General features: G+C 47.7%; 2 protein-coding genes across 2 annotated transcripts in view; one reads left to right on the top strand and one right to left on the bottom strand.

Moving 5' to 3' along the window:
• NGEF (neuronal guanine nucleotide exchange factor) overlaps nt 1-21,569 on the bottom strand; it is a 99,907-nt gene that overhangs the window by 57,317 nt on the left and 21,021 nt on the right. Inside the window, exons 2-3 of the mRNA XM_034655406.1 lie at nt 12,475-12,816; nt 9,037-9,151 (exon numbers count right to left, since the gene is read on the bottom strand). Of these exons, the coding sequence (XP_034511297.1) occupies nt 9,037-9,151; nt 12,475-12,742 (383 nt within the window). The 5' untranslated portion in view covers nt 12,743-12,816. The remainder of the gene's footprint in view (nt 1-9,036; nt 9,152-12,474; nt 12,817-21,569) is intronic.
• The window catches only part of NEU2 (neuraminidase 2), a 55,604-nt gene continuing 44,696 nt past the window's right edge, over nt 10,662-21,569 (top strand). Inside the window, exon 1 of the mRNA XM_034655407.1 lies at nt 10,662-10,729. The gene's annotated coding sequence lies outside the window, so the exon portion shown is untranslated. The remainder of the gene's footprint in view (nt 10,730-21,569) is intronic.

Below are 21,569 nucleotides of genomic sequence, written 5' to 3' on the forward strand. Positions count from 1 at the left end.
CCGCCAGGGTGATGGTACAAGGAACTTGTACATTTCCATGGAAACATGTACAGTTTCCAATATGGAAACCGTTCCTTGCCCTACACCAGCCTTCAAAGACTCACAGTGCCATGCCTGAGTCTTTGGTGTCAATGAAGGATTTCATGGCAATGACCATTTTGGAGATGGATCCAGGAATCATAGTCACAATATTTAATAATCAGGAGGATCCAGCTGAAGTAGCTGGAGCAGAGTTAACACTTAGCGAGGCCACCCCTGTGTGTTCCCTGAGTGTTAGCCCTTCGGTGATGATCATGTTTAATGCAGGTCGACCCTCCGTGGAATAATGAACTCCTGCAATTCCCCCAGCCCTGCCAGGAAAAGCAAAGGTATTTTCAGTTGGATGGTCAGTGGACAAATATTTTAAGCTTCAGCCTGCTCAGTTCATGCAGAAAAATTGTTCAACATGAAATTTTATAATGAGGTTTAATTTTATGCAGAAATGTCCATTTATAAAAGCACACGTTTGAGTTCTGTTCTTTTTTTCATATATATACATATTTATCAATTTGTTTTTTTTTTCAAGATTTAATTTATTTATTTGACAGAGAGAGAACTCGCAAGCAGGGGGAGCGGCAGGCAGAGAGAAAAGCAGGCTCCCCACTGAGCAAGGAGCCCTATGTGGAACTCCATCCCAGGCCCCTGGGATCATGACCTGAGCCAAAGGCAGACACTTAACTGAGCCACCCAGGCATCCTGAATCTTTTTTTTTTTTTTTAAGATTTTATTCATTTATTGAGAGAGAGAGCCTAAGTGGGGGGAAGAGGGAGAGGGAGAAGCAGACTCCCCACTGAGCAGGGAGCCCAATGCGGGGCTCAATCCCAGGGCCATGGGATCATGACCTGAGCCAAAGGCAGACGCTTAACTGACTGAGCCACCCAGGTGCCATGCCCCTCAATGTTTTTTAATGATATGAAATGGTTTCTGGGACTAGAACTCTAAGTTATGACATTGCATATATAGTAAAGACCCAATGTGCAATACCTTGACTTGAGAGGACCCCTAAGGGACCAATCTGGCAACAGACTGGAGTAGGAGGCTCCCTGTGCCTTCAGGCTCTGCCTCCTGTGAGCAGGTTAACAGAAACACCCTCTTTCTCACAGCCAAGTTTACCCTAGGAATATCTTCATCTGGGGCAGCCTGGGGAGTGGAGTCAGAGCCCCTGGATTCATGGTCTAGTTGTCTCACTAGCTGTGCAACCTCAGGTAACCTAGTTACCAACTTTTGTAGTCTTAGTTTTCTTGTCTGTGAAATAGGGATAACCGTAAGAGAATTTAAGAAATAGTGTACATAAAGGCACTCAACAGTTATAGTTCCCTTCCCGCACCCCTCTTTATAGCACATCTATCTATAGTAATTGTTCTTCCCTCTTATCCAGCAGCACTGTAACACCCCTGTTGCTGGCATATGGAAGAAGACTTTGCAGAACACCCTTGGGTGTGCTGTGGACAATTCTAGAACCTTTGGGGGCAGGCACTGACTACTAAGAAGAACATTACAAACTCCAAAGCAGCTCCACTCAAGCTTCTTGTAAACTGGAGGACTGGTTCCTGGGTCATTCTGGGTTTTGGGGGACCTCAGTCTTCTACTCCAGTCCCTACTGCTCCTATTTGCATTCTGTTACTTCTTACCTCACTCATGTCCCCTTTGGTATTCTCTTGTTCAGGAGACCCAGACTCTACTATCCTAGACATGTTTTGAGTGCCTGGCTCTCCTGCACATACATCTCAAAGATACTCCCAAACATGGCTCCCACTCATGAAGTGGGAATGGCCCCATTAATCCTACCTTCTGTTCTTTTAACCAGTTGGCTCAGAGATAAACACCTGGCCAAACAGATTCTTTTCTGTAGAAATTCTTTCTAAGAAACACAAAAGGAAGTATCCATTGGCTGTGGAAAACCAACCTGGAAGGTCATACTGTCTATGGTTGCCATTTTGGGTCATACACAAGCTGATAGGCAGTGAGAAGAAGCTGGTCTGAGGAGAGATCAGGAGAATAGAACAGTCCATAGAGAGAAGCAGAGAGGAGTAGAGCCCACAGCCTTCAAAAAAATGAGAAAGTGGCTCTGGTCCCTGATGGTTTTTCCATCCCTGTCAAGCTGGGCTTCATCTCTTATACTTGGATTCTTTGGGATTTCAGCATCCTTACAATATCCCTCTTTCACTTAAACAACTTGAAGTAGGCTTCTGATCTTTGAAATCAAAGCATTCTTGGCCAGGAACTAAAACAAAGGTATCTACTCACAGCACTTCTATTTGACCTTGTAATGGAAGTCTTTGCCAGAGCAATAAGGCAAGAAAAAAACAAGTAGAAGGCATGAAGATTGGGGAAAAAAAGAACTAAAGCTATCTTTATTAACAGATGGCAAGATTGTGTACATAGAAAAATCAAAGAAATATACAAATAATTAGAACTAAAAAGTGAATGTATCAAGGTCATGGGATACTAGGGGGCATTCAAAAATTAATTGTGTTTAAACATACTACCAATAAACAATCAAAAAGTGAAATTACAAAGCACCAGCATTTAAAATAGGATCAAAAGCATTAAATACCTAGGCACAAATGTAATTAAAATATGTGTAAATCCTCTGTACTAAAAACTACAGATCATTGCTGGATTAATTTAAGGAATATCTAAATAAACAGAAAGTTAGGGCATGTTCATAAATTGAACAATTTATTTTCTCTAAATGCCCAAGCTTTTTTTAAAAAAAGATTTCATTTATTTATTTGACACAGAGCACAAACATGGGGAGTAACATAGGGAGAGGGAGAAGCAGGCTCTCTACTGAGCAAGGAGCCCGATGTGGGGCTTGTTCCCAGGACACTGGGATCATGACCTGAGTTAAAGGCAGATGCTTAACCAACTGAGCCACCCAGGTACTCCTAGGTTGAACAATTTAATGTGCTAATATTAAGCTGTCAGCGATATCCAAATTTATCTATAGAGACAATGCTATCTTAACCAAAATCCTAGCGGACATTTTTTGGAGTAGAAATTGACAAACTGATTCTAAAATTTATATGGAAATGCAAAGGACTTAAAATAGCCAAGACAATCTTTAAAAAGAACAAAGTAGGAGAGTTTGCATTACCAGATTTTAAGACATAGCATAAAGCTACAGTATTTAAGTCAGTGTGATATTGGCATAAGGAAAGACACTTAGATCAATGAAACAGGATGAAAGTCCGGAAAAGACCCACATGTCTGCAGTCAGTGGATTTGTGTGTGTGTGTGTGGGGGGGGTGAGCACCAAGGCAATTCACTGGGGGAAGAGAATATCTTTTTAATAAATGACAATAGAGCAGCTTGTATGCATATAGACCACAGACCTAAATGTGAAAGCTAAAAGTATAAAGTTCCTATAAGAAAAACATAGGAGAATATCTTTATGACTTTGAAGTGGTCAGGTATTTCTTGGGATGGAAAAGGAAGAACAATAAAACGATAAATTAATCTTCATCAAAATAAACATTTCTGATCATTAAAAGACAGGAAGATTAGAAGAGAAGCCACACCAGTAGGACATATTTGCAATATATATATACATTGACCATGGGCTTCTATTCAAGATAAGTAAAGAACTCCTGCAAATTAAAAAAATTTTAAAAATGGGCAAAAAACTTGAACAGGAACTTCACAAGAGAAGATACATGAGGGCCAATAAATATATGAAAAGGTACTCAACGTCATTGGTCATCAGGGAAATACAAATGAAAACCACAGCAAGAAACCACAATATGTTAGAACAGATGCAGATACAAAGCCTGACATTTCCCAGCATTGGCCAGGACCTGGAGGGACTGGCACTTTGATATCTTGCTGGTAGGAGTGTGGAAAAGTACAGCTGTTTCGAGAAATTATTTGGTCCTTCCTAACACTGTCAAGCACATACCTATCGTAAGATTCAGCACTTCCACTCCTGTGTACACACTCGGAGAAAGAAGTGCATACACCCACAGAAAGACTGTCTAAGAATGCTCATAGTGACTTATTTATAATGGTCAAAAGCTGGAAACAGTCCAAATATCCAACAGAAAGATGGATAAACAAATGTGGTACTTTTCTTAGGAATAAAGAGAGCAATCTGATATACATAGATTGATGAACCTCAAAACTATTATGTTCAGAAAAATAAGTCAGATACCATAGAGGGTACACCGTGTGATTGATCCCACTTGACACCAAGTTCAAGAACCAGCAACACTAAGCTAATGGTGATGGAAGCAGAAGATAGTTCTGTCTGAGAGGGTTAGGTATTGACTGGAAAAAGGGGATCTTAGGGAGCCTCATGGGGCAATGGAAATGTTCTGTTTCTTGGTCTGGTTGATGGTGATACAAAGAAAACCACAGGCCCAAGATGGTGTCACTTAGGTTAGGGCCCCAAGTCAGTAAACCAATTCTCAACACCTCACCTAAGTACCATTTCAACACCCCAGGAATATAACCTATACCTGGTCAGTCAGGAATGTTCACAGCAGCATGGGTAAGGTGATCTGTCACAGGGGACCTCTTCATCCCCTAATGGAAGATGAGGTCATCCACCAACTAAAACCCTTTTGTCACCAAATGAAGGTGACCTCCCCTGAAATAATCCTTTTTTTTTTTTCCTGTTTATGATATTCTTACATTGCCTTGAAAAACCTTTCCCTTTGTGTAGGCCTTTGGAGCTCCCCTCTACCTGCTAGATGGGATGCTGCCCGATTCGTGAAGGGATTAGTAAAACCAGTTAGATCTTTAAAATCACTCAGTTAAAATTTTGGTTATGTAACAATGGTCAGGTGGGTGTATATGGATATACAAATTTATTGCTGTGGACTGAATTGTGCCCCCCTCTCAAATTCACATGTTGGAGCCCCAACCCCCATGTGATGGTATTTGGAGGTGGGACCTTTGGAAGAGAATTAGGTCGAGATGAGGTCGTGAGGGTCAGGCCTCTGAAAGGAGGAAGAGGCTGGCGCTTGCTTTCTCTGTCTGTCTGAGGTTGCATGAGAAGGAGGCTGTCTGCAAGCCAGGCAGGGAGCCCTCCAGAACCTGACCATGCCGGCACCATGATCTTGGATGACCAGCTTCCAGAATGAGGAGAAAATAAAGGTCTGCTGCTTACACACCCAGTCCGGTGTTTGTTATGGCCACTGGGCTGACTAATACATTCATCATGCCCCAAATCTGTACCTTTTGTTGTCATGTAAAATTTCCTTCAATGAGTCCTTTTCCAATTACCTTGATGGAAACAGTAACTAGAGTGATAATCACAAAAAAGAGGGAGTGGCTATTTGGGGCCCTGCATGAGATGGACATAGTACATCGTCCTCAGCTGCTCCCAGTCTTTGGAACATGGAGGGTTCTTTCCTTTCCTTTCCTTTCCTTTTCTGTTCTGTTCTCTGTTAAATTTGGATCATGGAGCCTGCATTTCCACGCACAGATCTAGCAGACAGAATTATTTTCCCAACTTAGAGCAAAAGGGTCTGCAGCAGGAATGGAAAGCTACGGGCCCTGGGAAAGTGACTTTGGAAACTTAGCGAGAGATGCTTGGACTCAACCATGGCCCTTTGAATGAGGGATGCAGCCCTCGAAGGTGGGGACACAGGATGTGGGATGGAGCAGGGATTATATTTCTTTACACAAATAGAGGTCTGAGCCTGTGAATGCCATGGTGCTAGCGAAATGAGGTGGGAACAGAGGAAGAGAAGAGAACAGATGCTCCCTGTGCGCGCACACACTAATGGTACCCCCGATGGGTCACGTCAAACACACCCTGATGTACGGTGGCTCCTGCATTCCCAGGAGAGACTCGTATTTTGGTTTTTACCTTTAAAAGCAATAGCTCAAAGCCCTGGGAGCCCGACGGCCCATCGGGAGGTCTTTTCTCTAGAAAACTTTTCCACAGCAGGTACACTGTGACTTAGCCTGCCACAGAAATCTGGTTCAGAAGACCTAATAGAAGCAATGATCACAGTGGGGATCCTGAGATTGACCTGAATAAGCTCTCCAGAACCTTTGTCCTCACTTGGGCCACAAGACTGGAATAAGCCTGGGGCCTGCTCGCCTGGGTAGGGTGCAAGCAGGAAGGGGCTCCAGCCTTCCTCCCCTCTGCCCACTTGCACCTGCCTGCCACTGGTACCACCGGCCCGGGCCTTGCGTGGAATCTCAGGCAGAGCGCACGCAGAGTTTTTCTGGTGACTCTTAGGTTACAAACAGACGGTCTCTTCTGCTAGGTATTCAGAAGAGCACCCTGAAGTTACTACAGAGTGCCAGCACCCCTCTTCTCCCAGCGCAGGCCTGCCACAGCGGGAAAACCTCTGCCTCCTGCCGCTTCCTCTCCTGCCCCCCGCGCTGCGTGGGCACTCAGTGGGGGGCACGTGTGGGGGCTCCTCAGAGATACCTCACTGGGGGTCTCTGACCACAGCTCTTTGGCATGTGCAAAGTTCTCAAGCCAGCCACTTTATGACTCCCCAAGTTTCTCAGCCACTTTCTGCCAAGGTCCACCTGGCCTCCAGCAGGAAGCTGTCTTGGGTGGTTCATAGCTGGGTCTCTTCCTTGAGGTCCACACTTGGCTCCGAGAAAACACGTGCCTCGGCCTTGCCTTTGGTGTGGATGCCCCTCACTCCCTGTCCAGCCCTCTCCCCTCTCCTCCCATGAGGCTGTCTGTCAGCTCATCTCTAGATGTTTCTAGGAGCAAGCCAGGTGCTGGTCCTTGTGTCCCCCAGACTTCAGAGATTTCCAAGGGGATATCTTGAAACCCCCCCTCACTAGGGTGAAGGTGGGGGATATGACAGTTAATTTCTGATGTCGGCTTGGCTGGGCCATGATGCCTAGACATTTGGTCAAATATTATTCTGGCTGTTTCTGTGAAGATGTTTTTTGAGATTAACACTTTAATCAATGAGCTTTGACTAAAGCAGTTTATCCTCCATAAAGTGGGTGGGTCTCATCCAAACAGTTGAAGGTCTTAATAGAACAAAGTCTAACCTCACCGAGCAGAACAGAATTGTGCCAGCAGACCACCTTTGGACTCCAACTTCAGCTTTTTCCTGGGTGTCCAGCCACAGGCCCCTCCAGCGGATTCTGCCCTCACCAAGCCTCCACAATTGTGAGCCGGACCCTTACGAGCACCCCCTACCTGCTCCACGTCCTGCTGGTTCTGTCTCTCTGGGGAACCCCGACAACTACAAGGGGGAACCTCCATGGGAAGGAGTGCACAGCTCACAGCACCCTGACAGTTACCCCCAAACAAAAACAAAACCTGGTAGCCAGTCTCCGTCACCTTACCCTCTTTTTTATTGATTGTGAAAATATGGGAACGTTTGTGTACTGGTTGGAAAACAGCCACTGTCCTGAGTACTTTTCCTTTACCTGCTCCCAGGACCCTTCCTCTGCCCCTCTGGGACTCTCGCTAGAGCGTTGGGTCCTGCTTATCAAACATTTGTACGACCATTCCTGCTGACCCCTGGATGTAAGGGAGGAGCTAAGGGCAACTTCAGCAACTGTCTCTTGGAGCCTCCTGTGTAGGTGGGCAGATATCTACAGTGTTGTTCTTTGACTCTTAGGCCAGAACAGAGGCAACAGGAAGCAGCTGCCTTTAATATATAATTCCATGTAAGTGAACGAGGCCCTCGTTTATTTATATATATAAATTCATTTTATTATTATTATTAAATTATTTATTTAAATTATATTACATATTTGAGTTAAGTTATATACATAAGTATATAAAATGTATAAAAATTATATATATAAACATATAAAATCAAGGGCCTATGGTCAAAGTAGCATCAGGAAGCGACAGGAGGCCTATCACCTGGTTCTGGGACAGGATGCTTAGCCCATGCTTCCCTAGTACAAATTTAGGAATACTATTTCCCTGCAACCATCCAGGGATTTGTAGAAGGTATGAAGTGTCTAGGAACTTAAGGAAGTAATGAGAGATGGGTGTCAGTATTTTGCCACAACGATATTTATCACAGTGTGGCTTACAAACCAGCAAAAAATCGAAACTCCCTTAGGTCAGAGATTGCTGCTGCCTCCTTGTATCCATTCTCCTTTATTCCTTGGTATGGACCCAATTTACCAGGGGCGGAAACAGACCTGGTTTGAAAGAGGCATACATTTCCCAGCTTCCCTTGCAAGTGCAGGTGGCCACATGACTCAGTCAGTTTGCGCCAATGAGAGAGAAGCACCAGTTATTGAGTGGGCTTCAGGGAAGCTCCTTAAAAGGAGAGCAGAGCAGGCTGGCGTGTGCCCCCACCACCTTCTGCTTTCCTCTTTCCTGCCACCTGAACGGTGGCCGTGATGGCCAGAGCTCTGGCAATCACCTTGACAGCCGAGTAGAAGGAGACTGGGTTCCTGGAGGTACGAAGCAGCTGCTGTCACAACCCCCCAAGCTTCTTTCACTCGAGTCAAATAGATCTCTGTCTCATTAAGCTGTGTCATTTGGGTTTTTTGGTTACAGGCAGCTAAATCTAGCCCTAGCTGGTAAAATACCCAAACGCCCAACAACAGTAGCATGATTAATGAATTACAATCCTATCATAACTATAGATTATTTTATAGCCATTAAACGATTGTGTAGAAAAACGTTTGGTAACATGCAGAAGTGTTTGTGACATACCATTAAGTAAGCTTGAAGATAGGATATATAGTAAGATCCCATTTTATAAAGAGAAAATAGGCATAAACCATACAGAAAAAAAGCTTTGCAATAGTTACATTAAAGTCTCTGGTGGTGGCACGATATAGTGATTTTCCTTTTCCACTTGACATCTGTAAAATCTACAATTTCCTAGTTTTGTGACGGAAGAGTAACAATGGGTTATTTTTTAAAAAAGGAAATGGTAGAGTTTTGCTTTTTTTTTTTTTAAACACAGGCAAGAAAAAGTGACTTTTTAAAAGAACCACGAGACACCCTTGCAGCCCTGCCAAGTCTTTGACTCAATGGTCCCCACCACATCTGGTTGTGCACGACCCCTCCTGTGGTTTGCTTTCTCTCACCTTGTTCTCTTGGCTCCTGGGTCTGGCCGTATTGGGATTCTCCACCGAGACATTCTGCTCTGGGGGGAGCTCAAGGTCAGGGGCTCATTTGCAGGCTGTCTATTTTCCACTGAATCTGTGACATTTAAGAAGGGCAGAGAATTAGAAAGTGTGCATCTCCCCCATTTCAGGCAGTTCTCTGTGACAGGGACAGTAGCAAGTTCACCCTGGGAGGGAAGGAAGAGGAATGAAGAAGGGTGTTCTTCTTCTCATGCCCCTGGAGAGCAATTTGCCACAGCCTGCAAGTATTCAGTGACCTGGGATGCCGTCTCTACAAAAATTATAATTGCGACGCAAGAAAATTCATGTGAAGACACAGTCAGTAGGAAAAGAATATTGAAAATGAGATTGCAAACTTAGATACAAACCTAATTAATGTCTTAGAGGACAATAAAACCAGAACTACCAGTGTTCTTGTTTCTACTGGACAAAAATCATTTGCAATTTATCAATCTTTTAACATCTAACTTTACAATGTCCGAATCCTAATCACTATTAAATAGTAAGTCAAGCTCCCTCCCCCGGGGCGACAGGTCGCCTGTAGGTGGGTCGTCCATCCGTGTTCTAGTGTGGCTGAAAAGGCAGCCCTTTAGCAGAGTGAAGCCAAAGCACAAATCTTCTTTTGTTGTTTGGGAGCATGCCAGGGGACCCCAAAGCCATGATCTGTTTTGTCTGCTCCTCTGGGGCAGAGCAGGGGAGCATTTTCTCCTTGGAGTCTGGATCAGGAAGTTCTGGACTGTCTTGGGAGTTAACTCCAGGGAAGTGAAACAGGGAGTCGCTTTAAAAATGAAACTCTGAGTCTGCTGAAAATATTTATGGTCTGGCCATCAATGGCATCTTTGAGAGTGGCAAGAAGTAAAGTGACCCTTGTTCTAGTCTACACTGGCGTCGGCATTCTCCTCTCGGCTTCGGAAGCCACACGCTCTTTCCCCCTTAATGCGGTTTCTCTCTCCAGGGTCATCTCAGACCCAGCCCCACACCCGCCTTTGCTCCTGCTCAGAAAGACCCCCGGCCCCTGACCCTGGGCATCTGTATGTGCTTTTCTGTCTGCTTGCAACGCTCTAACCCTGCGAAATCCGATAGGGGCCCTGTCAGCCACGTGTGGCTAGTATGCACTTGCAGTGTGGCCGGTGTGACTCAGGAAGTGAATTCTTCATTTCTTTTTAGCTTAAATTAATTTAAATTTAAATGTAAAAACCAATACTCAATTTAGTTACTGGAAAACTTCTAAGCATATATGGAACAGTCTGGGTATGCAAATCTGCTTTTCTGACTGTACATTTTATGAAACCTAAATCCAGATCAAATATTTCCAACAAAAATATTCCACAGTTTTCAAAGACATACTGTAAAAAAAAAAAAAGCAGAATGTCTCATTACTAACTTTTTATATTGATTATTGACTATGCGGTGGAACGACTCTATTTTGCATGATTTGTGATTGCTATCATGCGTTTTAGAGTGAATTTTTACCTGTTTCTTTTTACTTTTGTTGATGTGGCTGCGGGGAAATTTAAAACGACATACGTGGCTTGCATAATATTTCTGTTAGAAAGAGCTGCCCTAACCCCCTTTTCCATCTGCAGAGGCTTTGGGGTGAGAAGGATCAGAACTCCATCTCAAGCCAGGCCGCTCACTAACTGTGTGATTTGGGGTAAGTGACTCAATCTCTCTTTGCTTCAGTCATTGTTGTTGTTGTTGTTTTTAATCTGTAAAATGGGTGTAGTAAGTACACCCGTAACACTGAGTACCTCCAAGTGCCAAGTTAGCTCCTGTTCTCTCTCTGGCCATGTCCTCACGCACCCCTCAAGACTCATCTAAAGTATCCTCTCCTTTGGGGAATCTTTCCTAACCACACCGGAAGGGTCTCGTTTTTTGCCTTTACCTTTCTTGTAAACTTTGAGACTTTGCTTGCAGTAAATGACATCATTACAATATTGCGGGTCCCTCAAGGGCAGAGACTCCAACTTTCTTTGTGTGGGAGTGTGTTTCTAACTTGTCATTTAGTAAGATTTTCAAACATACTCCAAAGTTGAGAGGGTCATATAACGTACGTTCACCCAGCTTCCACGAGTATAGCATTTCCATCGTATTTCTCTTGCTCTTAATTCAGTACTTGATGCATAATTTTGTTAGTGTGTGTAGACAGCAGACACCCACAGGTTGCCACCTCTCCCATCTGGCAGTGGGGTCGGGGTGTCCATCTGCATCTCTCTGGGCTGGCGTGTGAACTGCTTGGACCAACAGAATGTGGTAGAAGGGACTCTACAGGTCTGAGTTCAGGCCTCTTGGGAATGGTTTCTGCTCTTGACCTGGGAAGCCTGCTGCCATGTGAACCAGCCCAAGCCAACCTGCTGAAGGGTGAGCAGCATCCTTCAGAACAGAGACAAGCCGTCTCAGCTGAGGCCCACCTTGGCCCACCAGCTCACTAGCCACCTGGGAGTCCAGCGAGGTTTCCTTGACCTTCCAACCCCAGATGAGCCGCCAGCAGACTGCAGAGGTCAGACAGACAACACAACACCCAATCAACCCCCAGAATCACAAGACATAATAAATATTGTTGTTTTTGTCTCTATGTCTTGAGGGTGGTTTACCATGTGGCAGAAGGCTCCCTGATACAGGGTTCAGTGAATGTCTCGAAGGAGTTCATGAAGTCCCTGGATCTAAAGCAGGGGTTGCCACGCCCAGCACACATACCGTGGTAGACCGTCTGGTGGCAGGTGCTGTACCCCGGGGGCTAAGAAACGAGCACCTGCTCCACAACGCCAGCATGCTGCCCGCTCAGGCATGTGGGCAAGTCACAAAGAAAGGAGTTTGCAGCTCTGACAGCCCTGCCCCCACCCCCGCCAGTTGTAAAAGTTTCTGAACCTTATTCTGCTCAAGAAATATACTTTAAGCAGATAAGATGTGCTAGGGACTCATTTAAAAGACGAAGGGATCCAGCCGCAAAGCTATTCCCAAGGTATTCATCTCAGGTATTTCCAGTGTGGCAGAAACTCTGGCCATCACTGCAACAGTGAGAAAACGACGATGGGACCTTACGGCTCTGGAAACTCAGGTTCCCAGATATCCACAAACGCGCACAGCTCCAAGCCTCCCTCCTCGAAGGCATGGATGCCTGGGGCTGTTTTGCTGAGTCCTAGAACAAGATGTTTCTTTTAAACAGAAGCTAGTCTTATCATATAATCTGGTCAATGCTCTCTCCTGAAGTACCCACATCATCCTATTGCAGGAATTGAATCCTTTAGATAACAGCTTCAAAGTCTTTCATTTTATTGGACCTGTCCTTGACAATTTTCAAGGCCTTTTATTCTTCTTTCATTTAATTAGGGCCTTTCAGCCCTGATGACTCCACTGGGATATCAAGGGACAGCGGTACCAGCTGTCCCGGGTACTGACCTGCCGGGTGGGGGGTGTTCTCTTCAGGAGTGTCTCTGGCTTTGCCTTTGCTTTTGCGTCTCACGGTGCGGTTGAAGATGGAGTTTCTCTGAATCGGGATGTGGCCGCGGGGTTCTCTGTCTTGCGTCTCTCGGTTGGTGTGGCGCGTTTTCTCATCTTCTGAGAGTAACTCAGGTCTCACCTTGTCCTGCACACCATCAGTCTCCTGTGAACCGCTCACCGATTTCTTCCAGGGCTTTTCCAAACCTTCAGATCCCCTGGTCTCCATGGAAATTGGTCCACTTGTTTCTCAGCAGAGCGACTTGGAGATGGGTAACCTCTCTAGCTTCACCAGCTTGAATGCTTTGGAAGAGAAAGAGAACAATTTTCAGTTAGGGTCATCAGGCTAAATGTTCCATTCAGCGTCTGGTCTTCCACTCCCATTCAGATTTGATGAAATTTGGAAGAGTCTGCACATCTGGGCGACCGCATCTTTATCAGTGAAAATTACAGTTTAACCGCTGCAATTTGGATGCATTCATGTATCATTTTATAATTGAAGTTTGTTTATTCTATTCATAGGATGCGCTTTGGGGGAAATGCTTAAAATGGCTTGTATAACTAGCTTTCAAGTAAACATCTTCCGAGTGATTCAAGAGAAAGAGTAGCAAAAACAGTGAGGAGAGCTCCGGGAAACCAAAGTGAAGAAAGGGAAGATGTACAGACAGACACAAAAGTAAAGTCTTGGGGAGACCCAAAAGGACTATCAGCGAGTGACGGTCATACAACTGTAAATTCAGAAGTGGGGAGACTTGAATCCTGTGGAGACAAACCTCTTGCCGTCCACTGGTGGCTAGGGCTAGTTGGTAGATCAGTGGCCTCCCTACTAGGATGACGTTGTTGGACAGCTGTGGGAACAAGCCCTCCCCCACCCCACCAGCTGGGGGCACAGAGTGGTTACCTCCCTCTGGGGTGACCATAGTAGATATCATCTAAACCAGGGCACTGTTCACAGGAAAAGAGGTCTAATCAAATTATACCAGGACTGCCCGGGCAAAACCCATTTTCTTCCCAACATGGGCCTTCCAGAGTATGGGTTCTTGGAGTGGTGAGGGACATAGCAGATCCTAGAGTAGAGTGTAAGCTGGTCAGGATGGTGTGCTAGACAGGAGGGCCATGCTAGGGTTCTTTGTGGCTTCCCATCCATCCGAGGGTTCAGAACCTGAGCTCCCATGGACTCTATGGAGGTTTAAGGGGTGCATATATTATATGCAGAGGCTGTGTTTATGCAGATACATCTTTCTTAATTATGGGTGCAGAACTTCTATCATGTTTTCAGAGTTTAAAGACTCAGGAAAGCTTTTCTTTTCTGCTTCTGCTTTCTTTTGTAAAAAATGTAAAGAATGGGGGTCTGGACTTGAGGCACACCTACCCCTTTCCCACCACACCCCTCTGCTTACAGCAGGTACCCTGGCTACCCCAGGCACCACCCTCAGTTCCCCAAGGGTGAGTTCCCAACCCCCTTCTCTTCCCCTCACCCCAGTCCAAACACATTTCAGGTCAGTTGGTCAGGTGATCTTAGAATATTCAGGAAGGGTGGCTTCCCTTGCTCCAGGCAGAGCTTTGTGTATCTAAGGCAGGAGTTAGGTCTCTCTGGTCGGGGAGATTTGAGGACTGAGGGTGGCTCTGGCTCCTGGAACCGGCCACCTAATGACACAGATGCAGAAAGTTTGTCCTAGGAGATTGCCTCCTTTCCTACCTGCCTGCAGGTCTGGTGGTATTTCATTGGTGACCTTGCCTACCAATAATCAGCCAAGCAGAAACAAGTGTTAAGGTGTTAGAAGTCAGGGAGCACTAAGACAAGGGCCTGCCTTGGGCAGCTTGGCCTGGCTTGTGAGGACCTGGGGAGCTCCTTCAGCACCATGGCCAGCTGTGGGACCCCAGCAAGCCCCTGGTAGTCCCAGCATCCATGTCCTGGTCCATAAATGCTGGGGTGTGCCCTGTGGGATCATTGGAGAAGTCCTATCCCGCTGGCTAATGCTTTGCCTCAGAGAGTAAAGCTATGATTTCAGGGGGCCAGAGATGACCATGTAGAGACCAAGAGGTCACATTTGGGGGGACATCCCTCGCAGGAGTACCTGGCAGGGCAAAGTTTATTATAAACTTGGTGAGGAACCCACAGCTCACAGGCAGGAGGGGTGGTTTCCCCTCACACCAAGTTGAATCCGAGTCAGCAAGGGATGAGAACGAGAGAGAATGAGAGGTTTCTATCCTGCCCAGATGGAGGGGGGACCCTCTGCCCTGCAGTCTGGCTGGGAATGGGGAGAGAAGACCCAGGAGGGCCAAGGTCAGGGTCATCACAAATCTGCTCTCCGGGGCCTGGGGCCAGGAGGGGGTGAATTAAGACCACAGGCAAGGACAGACTTCAGCTTTGGAGTTCAGAGTTGGCCAAGGCGGAGCAGCTGCTCTGGGGGCAGTGAATTCCCCGTCACTGACAGTGTCCACACAGAAGCTATTGATTTTAGGATTCAGTGACTCTGGCCTACCCGCTGACATCCCCTTCTCTCCTCTTTCACTTGCCTTTATGCCTCCCTAGGGTACAGTGGCTGTTCTCAGCTTGATCTGGGGGCAGAGGGCAAGTGGGCAGAGGTGGGTAATGCAGGAGTTAATTGTGTGTTGGGGCCCGTCTGTGGAGGTCTCTGAACCAGGTCAGGGAGTCCCTGCTACATCTTGATGACCGTGGGGGTGGAGGCGGCAGGATCCTGGAAGCGCTGGGCGGGCTGGGCTGGGGACCCGAAGCCAGAGGGCAGGTATCACACAGGTATCACCCAGGTGTGGCAGGTAGGGGCTGGGGTGGGGAAGATGTGCAAGGGGAAATGACAGGATCAGTGACACATGGTGGTTTGGGGAGGACCAGGGAGGGGCCATCCCCATGGCAGGCGATGGGCCAGGGTGACAGGGCAGGCCAATGCCACTCACTGCCTGTCAGGTAAGTGGAAGAAAACCTGCTTGGGGTTGGAGCATGCTGATTTGAGGATGTGTTGAGAAACCTCCCAGGAGGAGTGTGTGCAGTTGGACATCCTTGACTGAAGCGGACTCTTACGAATAGGGCATCGCCCTGCTCTGACCAAGGGCATCTCCACAGCCTCCATGTCATGGCCCTGAACACAGACTGGGTTTTGTCTTGAAGATGATGATTCTTATCATCACCCCGTGTAAGTTAAGGTTGCTTTTTAAAAAATTGAGGTATGAGTTACATGCAGTGCAATTTGCTCTTGTTAGTGTATGGTTCTATGACGTTTGACGAATGCAGTTAGCGTATCCGCCACCCTAATCCACATACAGGATACTCCAGCACCCCAAAAGTTCCCTGTGCCCCACTGCGGTCAGCCCCTCCTGCACTGTCTGGTGACCACCAGTCTGTACACGTTCCTCATTTGCCTTTTCCTGGCTGTCCTACAGACGGAACGACGCAGCTTTGGTTGGTGGGATCCCACTTGACGTTCAGCCTGGTTGTATCCTTGCTGATCGCCGCTGTTGGCTGGGTGTTGTTGTGAGCTCATGGAAGCCTGTGTGATGTGTGGTGAAGGGCATTTGGCTGGGAGGCAGGGGACTTGGGTTTGAATATCCATTTTCTGCCACCTGTAATCACCTACTCACACTGAGCAAGTATGGACCTCAGAGTCGCATGCAGAAAACATGGCGGTAGGTGGATGTTCATGGGACGCCTGGCCAGCTCTTAAAATCTGAGATCTAGGGCAGCTCAGGGACCCCTCAGAGGGAAGCTCGGGCATGATGAGAGCCCTGGGAGTTGCTCTCAAGCCATCCCTATCATTTTCTTTAAATGATGGGTCTCTGAAACCCTGAGAAAATGTATTCCATCTTTAAGACAGCGCGCACGCACTTCACACACACACACAATTTGTGAAACTCTCTAAAAAACAACTCTAATTCCACCTCAATTATTGCCTATTTTGGGCAACTGTGCTCTACATCTGAAATATTTTTATAATCACTTCAATTCTTCTATAGCCATTAACTGTTGGAGAGCCTGGCAGCCCTCCTCCCATCTCCTCATGTTTTTCTTAAACTCCTGAGTAGCTTGAAGCCTATGTCTCTCTGTCCAGGTGGCTTTGGGTGGAAGTGCACGGGGCACATGTGTGATTGGAAGCTGTATTTGCACGACATCCATCCACTCACTCAGCGAAGGCCGCTGGTGTGCTCTCCACACCTGGCCCCTGCGGGCGTGGCCTGTACGTCTCTGTTCCTGCTCGGGAAACACCTGAAGGGCAGGACTGAGTCTCTGGTTCGGTGCTGCTTCTGGTGCTGTCCACACAGCAGCACTCTGTAGACATTGGTCGTCTGCAACAATGGGCACATGGATGAAGTATCTCCCTGAGGTCCCTGTGAAAGTCACCACTATTTTCTAGAAAAAGAAGCTGCAAGTCAGAGAGCTCTGGCAACTTGCCTGGGATCACACAGCTGGTAAATGGTTGGTGAGGATCACACCCCATCTGTCGGATTTGTTTGTTGGGGGAAACCTGAAATCCATGTGATGTGGTTAAAAGTTGCCATTGTAAAGATTGGTTGAAGGCTGGCAAGGATGAATCAGAGGCAGGAGAGGGAAGTGCGTGTGTGTTGGGCGGTGGGGGAGGGGGGATTCTAGGCTGTTCTCTGTGCTAGCTATGTGGCTTCAGGCATGTGAGCCAAGGGTGATTGTTAAACCTCCCTGCATTGGGCTGAGGGCCAGGGGGCCTCCCTGCGTGAGTCAGTGGCCTGGGAGGTCAGGACACATGGGAGAAGGTGGTGGGGAGGGGAGGGGGAAGCTGGCTGCCAGCCCAGCTGTGGCAACCCAGGCCAGCTGCTGGGGGCGGGGGGCCAGGGCCTTTCAGATGTGCATGCGAGGAGTCACCTGGGGCCCTTGTTAGGACACAGTTTCTGACTCAAGACATCCAGGGTGAGGCCCGGGATGCCAGCCCTGTGAGTCCATGGCCCAGCCCTGAGCAAGATCCTTATGGAGCAGGACCACAGCATCTTCAGCAGCTGTGGGAGCTGGAGACAGCAGGGAGCTCCGCCCCATGCTGCCCCTCGCTTTGGCCAGGTTGGGTCCTGTCTGCTGCTGGTCAGAGACAGAGAGTCTTGATGGAGAGCAGAGCTGGGGCAGGCAGGAGGAGGGGCGTCAGGAGACAGGCAAGGGGGGCTGAAGTGCTGTATGGAAGGCTCTCCCACAGGGCCTGAGGGCATGTAGTGAATCTAGAGGAGCCATCTGGGCACCTGCTGAAGCAGACCCCTGGGGGCGCCGGGGACAGCCTGTAAGACCAGGCCTGGCCTTCTCACGGCTGATAGGGGCCGCAGGAGGATGCCAGGACTACAAAGCAGAGAGGAACAGGGAGGATATTTGCAAGGAAGGGCCAGGATGAGCCGCAGATCATGGGAAGCCCTGGGTGGGGGAACTTCACTCCCTGGTCAATCAGAACATCTCAGAGGGCAGTTCAGGGTCACTGCCTGGAGCTGAGGGCAGAGCATGGGTTATCCAGCAGAAGGCCCTGGCGACTCCAGACAGGAACACTTGAGGAGGCTTCTCAATAGGACCATGCTGAAGACCCCACCTTGTCTTCAGGGAGGAGCCCAGAGCACTGGTGACTGGGGTGTGTTAGCTGTCCAGATAGAGGGCAGGAGGATATGACCTTGAGGGGACAATGAAGGCGCCTTAGCTGTGACCTGACAACAGGAGGGCTTGGATGTTGTCGCAGGGCTCAGGTAGACCTCTATGAGAAGATGGGGCCCTGAGGAGGGATGCAGGCCTGGCCTGCCTTCAGCTGTCATTCCTGGTCCTGGAACTGGTCCCTTAGACTCCCAAGTACGTGACAGTGTCTGCCTTGATCGATAAACACACCCCAAGCCCCACCCCCACCCCAGCAAAGTGGGGAAAGCTGGAGAGGAAGGTTTTAGGTAGTAGAGGGAAAACGATGAAGTTTCTCGTGTGGTAGAAAAGCCCCAGCAAGAGAAGGACCTTGTAAAGTTGTTCTAGAAGATGCTCTGCGGTCGGCATGCTCTGCAGACACGCGCTCCTTGGAGACAATGTAGAAAAGCAGATGACCACAAGAAAGACAGCCGCGGCCCTGCCCTGAACATTTCGGTGCTCACAGCAGGAACAAAGGACAAGGGAGAGGAAGGGAATGGAATAGCCAAACAGGAGAGAAGGATCCTAGGAAGTTTTAAAGTTGGAATTCAGAAATTGGGGAGTGAGTGGTACGAAAGGCGGGATCAGAAAGGTGGCAGGAGAAGGAGAATTCAGGGCAAGGTGCAGGTGCCAGCTGGCTCTCCACACAGGTGAAGCCCCAGTGCATCATGGCCACAGGGGGCAGCGCTGGCTCCAGGAGGTGGCGCGGAGTGGGGGTTCCCTGGGGAAGGAAGGGGGCTGTGGTCCTTGTGGAACCCAGACCATGGTTGAACAGGAAATATAACTGTATAAAAGTAACTGAGGGGGAAGGGGATAGAAGCAACTGAGGGCGAGGGGGATAGAAGCAACTGAGGGGGAAAACAAAACAGTCTGGTACTGGCACAAAACCAGACACATAGATCAATGAAACAGAATAGACAGCCCAGAAATAAACCCATGCTTATATGGTAAATTAATCTTTGACAAAGGAGGCAAGAATATGCAATGGGGAAAAGACAGTCTCTTCAATAAATGGTGCTGGGAAAACTGGACAGCTACATGCAAAAGAATGAAACTGGACCACTTCCTTTCACATACACAAAAATAAACTCAAAATGGATTAAGGATCTAAATATGAGACCTGAAACCATAAAAGTCTTAGAAAAAAAACATAGGCAGTAGTTTCTTTGACATTGGCCATAGAAACATGTTTCTAGATTTGTCTCCTGAGGCAAGGGAAATAAAAGCAAAAAGAAACTATTAGGACTACAGCAAAATAAAAAGCTTTTGCATAACAAAGTAAAATGTCAACAAAAGGACAAGGCAATCTACTGAATGAGAGAAGACATTTGCAAATGATATACCCAATAAAGGGTTAGTATCCAAAATATATAAAGAACTTATACAACTCAACACCAAAAAAACCCAAAAATCCGATTAACATGGGCAGAAGACATGAACAGACATTTCTCCAAAGGAGACATCCAGATGGCCAACAGACACATGAAAAGGTGCTCAACATTGCTTATCATCGGGGAAATGCAAATCAAAACCACAGTGTGACATCACCTCACACCCATCAGAATTGCGAGAATCAAAGGGCGAGAAACAAGTGTTGGCGAGGACGTGGAGGAAAAGGCACCCTTGTGCACTGTTGGTGGGAATGCACACTGGTATGGCCACTGTGGAGAACAGAATGGAGGTTCCTTAAAAAATTAAAAATAGAACTACCCTATGATCCAGTAATTCCATGACTGGGTATTTACCCAAAGAAAATGAAAACACTGCTTTGAAAAGATGGAAGCCCTTCTGTGTTTAATGCACCTGATTTACAGTAGCCAAGATATGGAAGCAGCCCAGGTATGCAAGCCCTGTGACCCCAGCAAGCCCCCGCCCCTCCAGCCAGTGAGGGTACAGCTCGGGGGCCTCAGGCGCCTTCTCAGTCCTCCCCACCCAGTCTCCCTGATGCCTTGTTGCCTACTTACCCCGAACACCACACCGACTATGTGCAGAAATGGGGAGGCCTTCCAAATGATTAACTGATGGGAAGGGGATAGAAAGCACTTGGTCGGGGGAAGGCTAGGCTCCGTTGGGTGCTCTCTCCAAGAGGAAAACCAGTGAGCGAGGCCCTGAGGAGACAGGAGGCAGAACTTCCAAACTGGACCTGTTGGCTTGCTTTTGGCTAAAGGGGAAGAAAAGGAAAGATGAACCCCGGTTTTCCTTTGGGCCTGTTGAACTGATACAGTGAGAAAGGAAGTAGGAATGTGAGGGAGAAGTTGGGCATGAGGTCAGAGAGAGAGGGCGCATTTGGCAGGAGGCTGGATTTGAACACTGTCCGATGCAACAGGGTCTGAACCCACCAAAACCTGGAAGGTTAGCTCCTGGTTACAGTAACAGCTCACTGAGCATTAAGTGACCAGTAACTTTATAAGCCAAACGACATCTCTTCAGAGGCCAGAACATGGCGAGACAAGGAACAGTCTCCGGGGCGCACAGCTGCGGAGTGCCAGCTGGGCCCTGAGTCCTCTGGAGACACCATCAGAGGTGCAGCCTAGTGGCCGGGGACGCGCTCAGAAGACAGGGAGGGTGTTAGACACAGTCACAAAATTCACGCGCAAGACAGAATTGACTGTGGTAGATCAAGTGTGAACAGCACCCCTTTCCTCAGGAGGCAACAGAAATTGATGAAATTCATTTTAAACCTGGGAACTGGACGGTGGTATAGAGGGGTGAGCACGTTTCTTTTTCATAGGAAGGTGTTCAAATGCCAGAAAGTGTGGGATACATCTCTCTCTCTCTCTATCTACATAATCTGCAACATGAAGAAAGCCCGTAAAAGGAAAAGAAAGCCAGAGGCCAGAAGGACAAATTAGACATTCCTGTTGGCAAAAAAACAGTTCATGATGAGCACCGGGGAGCAACAGACCATGAGTGGAGCCCAGGTGGCAGAGACCACAGCACGACTGAGCTCTGGCAGTGGGGGTGACAGAGGACGGAGGAGGTCGTCTGTAAGGACCCCAGAGGAAGGAGGCTGCAGGTGATGGCAGGCACGAGGAAGGGCGGAAAAACCTCCGATACCAGAAACTTAAAAACAATAAATAAAACTTTGATTTTAGATTTCTGGAAAAGTTATGGGTGATGGAATTTTTAAAGCAGCTCTTCCAGGAACCAAAGGGCTCTGAGAACAAGGGTACGTAGTCCATCATTTGAAGGGCCTCCCCATTTCTGCACGTGGTAGGTGTTCGGTGTGAGCAGGAGCAAGGAATCAGGACGTGAAAGTCAGGGAGAGTGGGTGGGGAGGATTGAGAAGGTGCCCGGGATCCACCAGTCTGGCCCCACTTGCTGGAGGGGTGGGGGCTTGCCGGGGTCACAGAGCTTACACAGCTGGGAATAGAACCTTCGCCCCAGTCCTTGATGTCCACTCCGCGTGCTCTTTCCTGCTCTCTGTCTGGCC

Source organism: Ailuropoda melanoleuca, chromosome 2, assembly GCF_002007445.2.
Source record: "Ailuropoda melanoleuca isolate Jingjing chromosome 2, ASM200744v2, whole genome shotgun sequence".
Classification (NCBI taxonomy): Eukaryota; Metazoa; Chordata; class Mammalia; order Carnivora; family Ursidae; genus Ailuropoda; species Ailuropoda melanoleuca.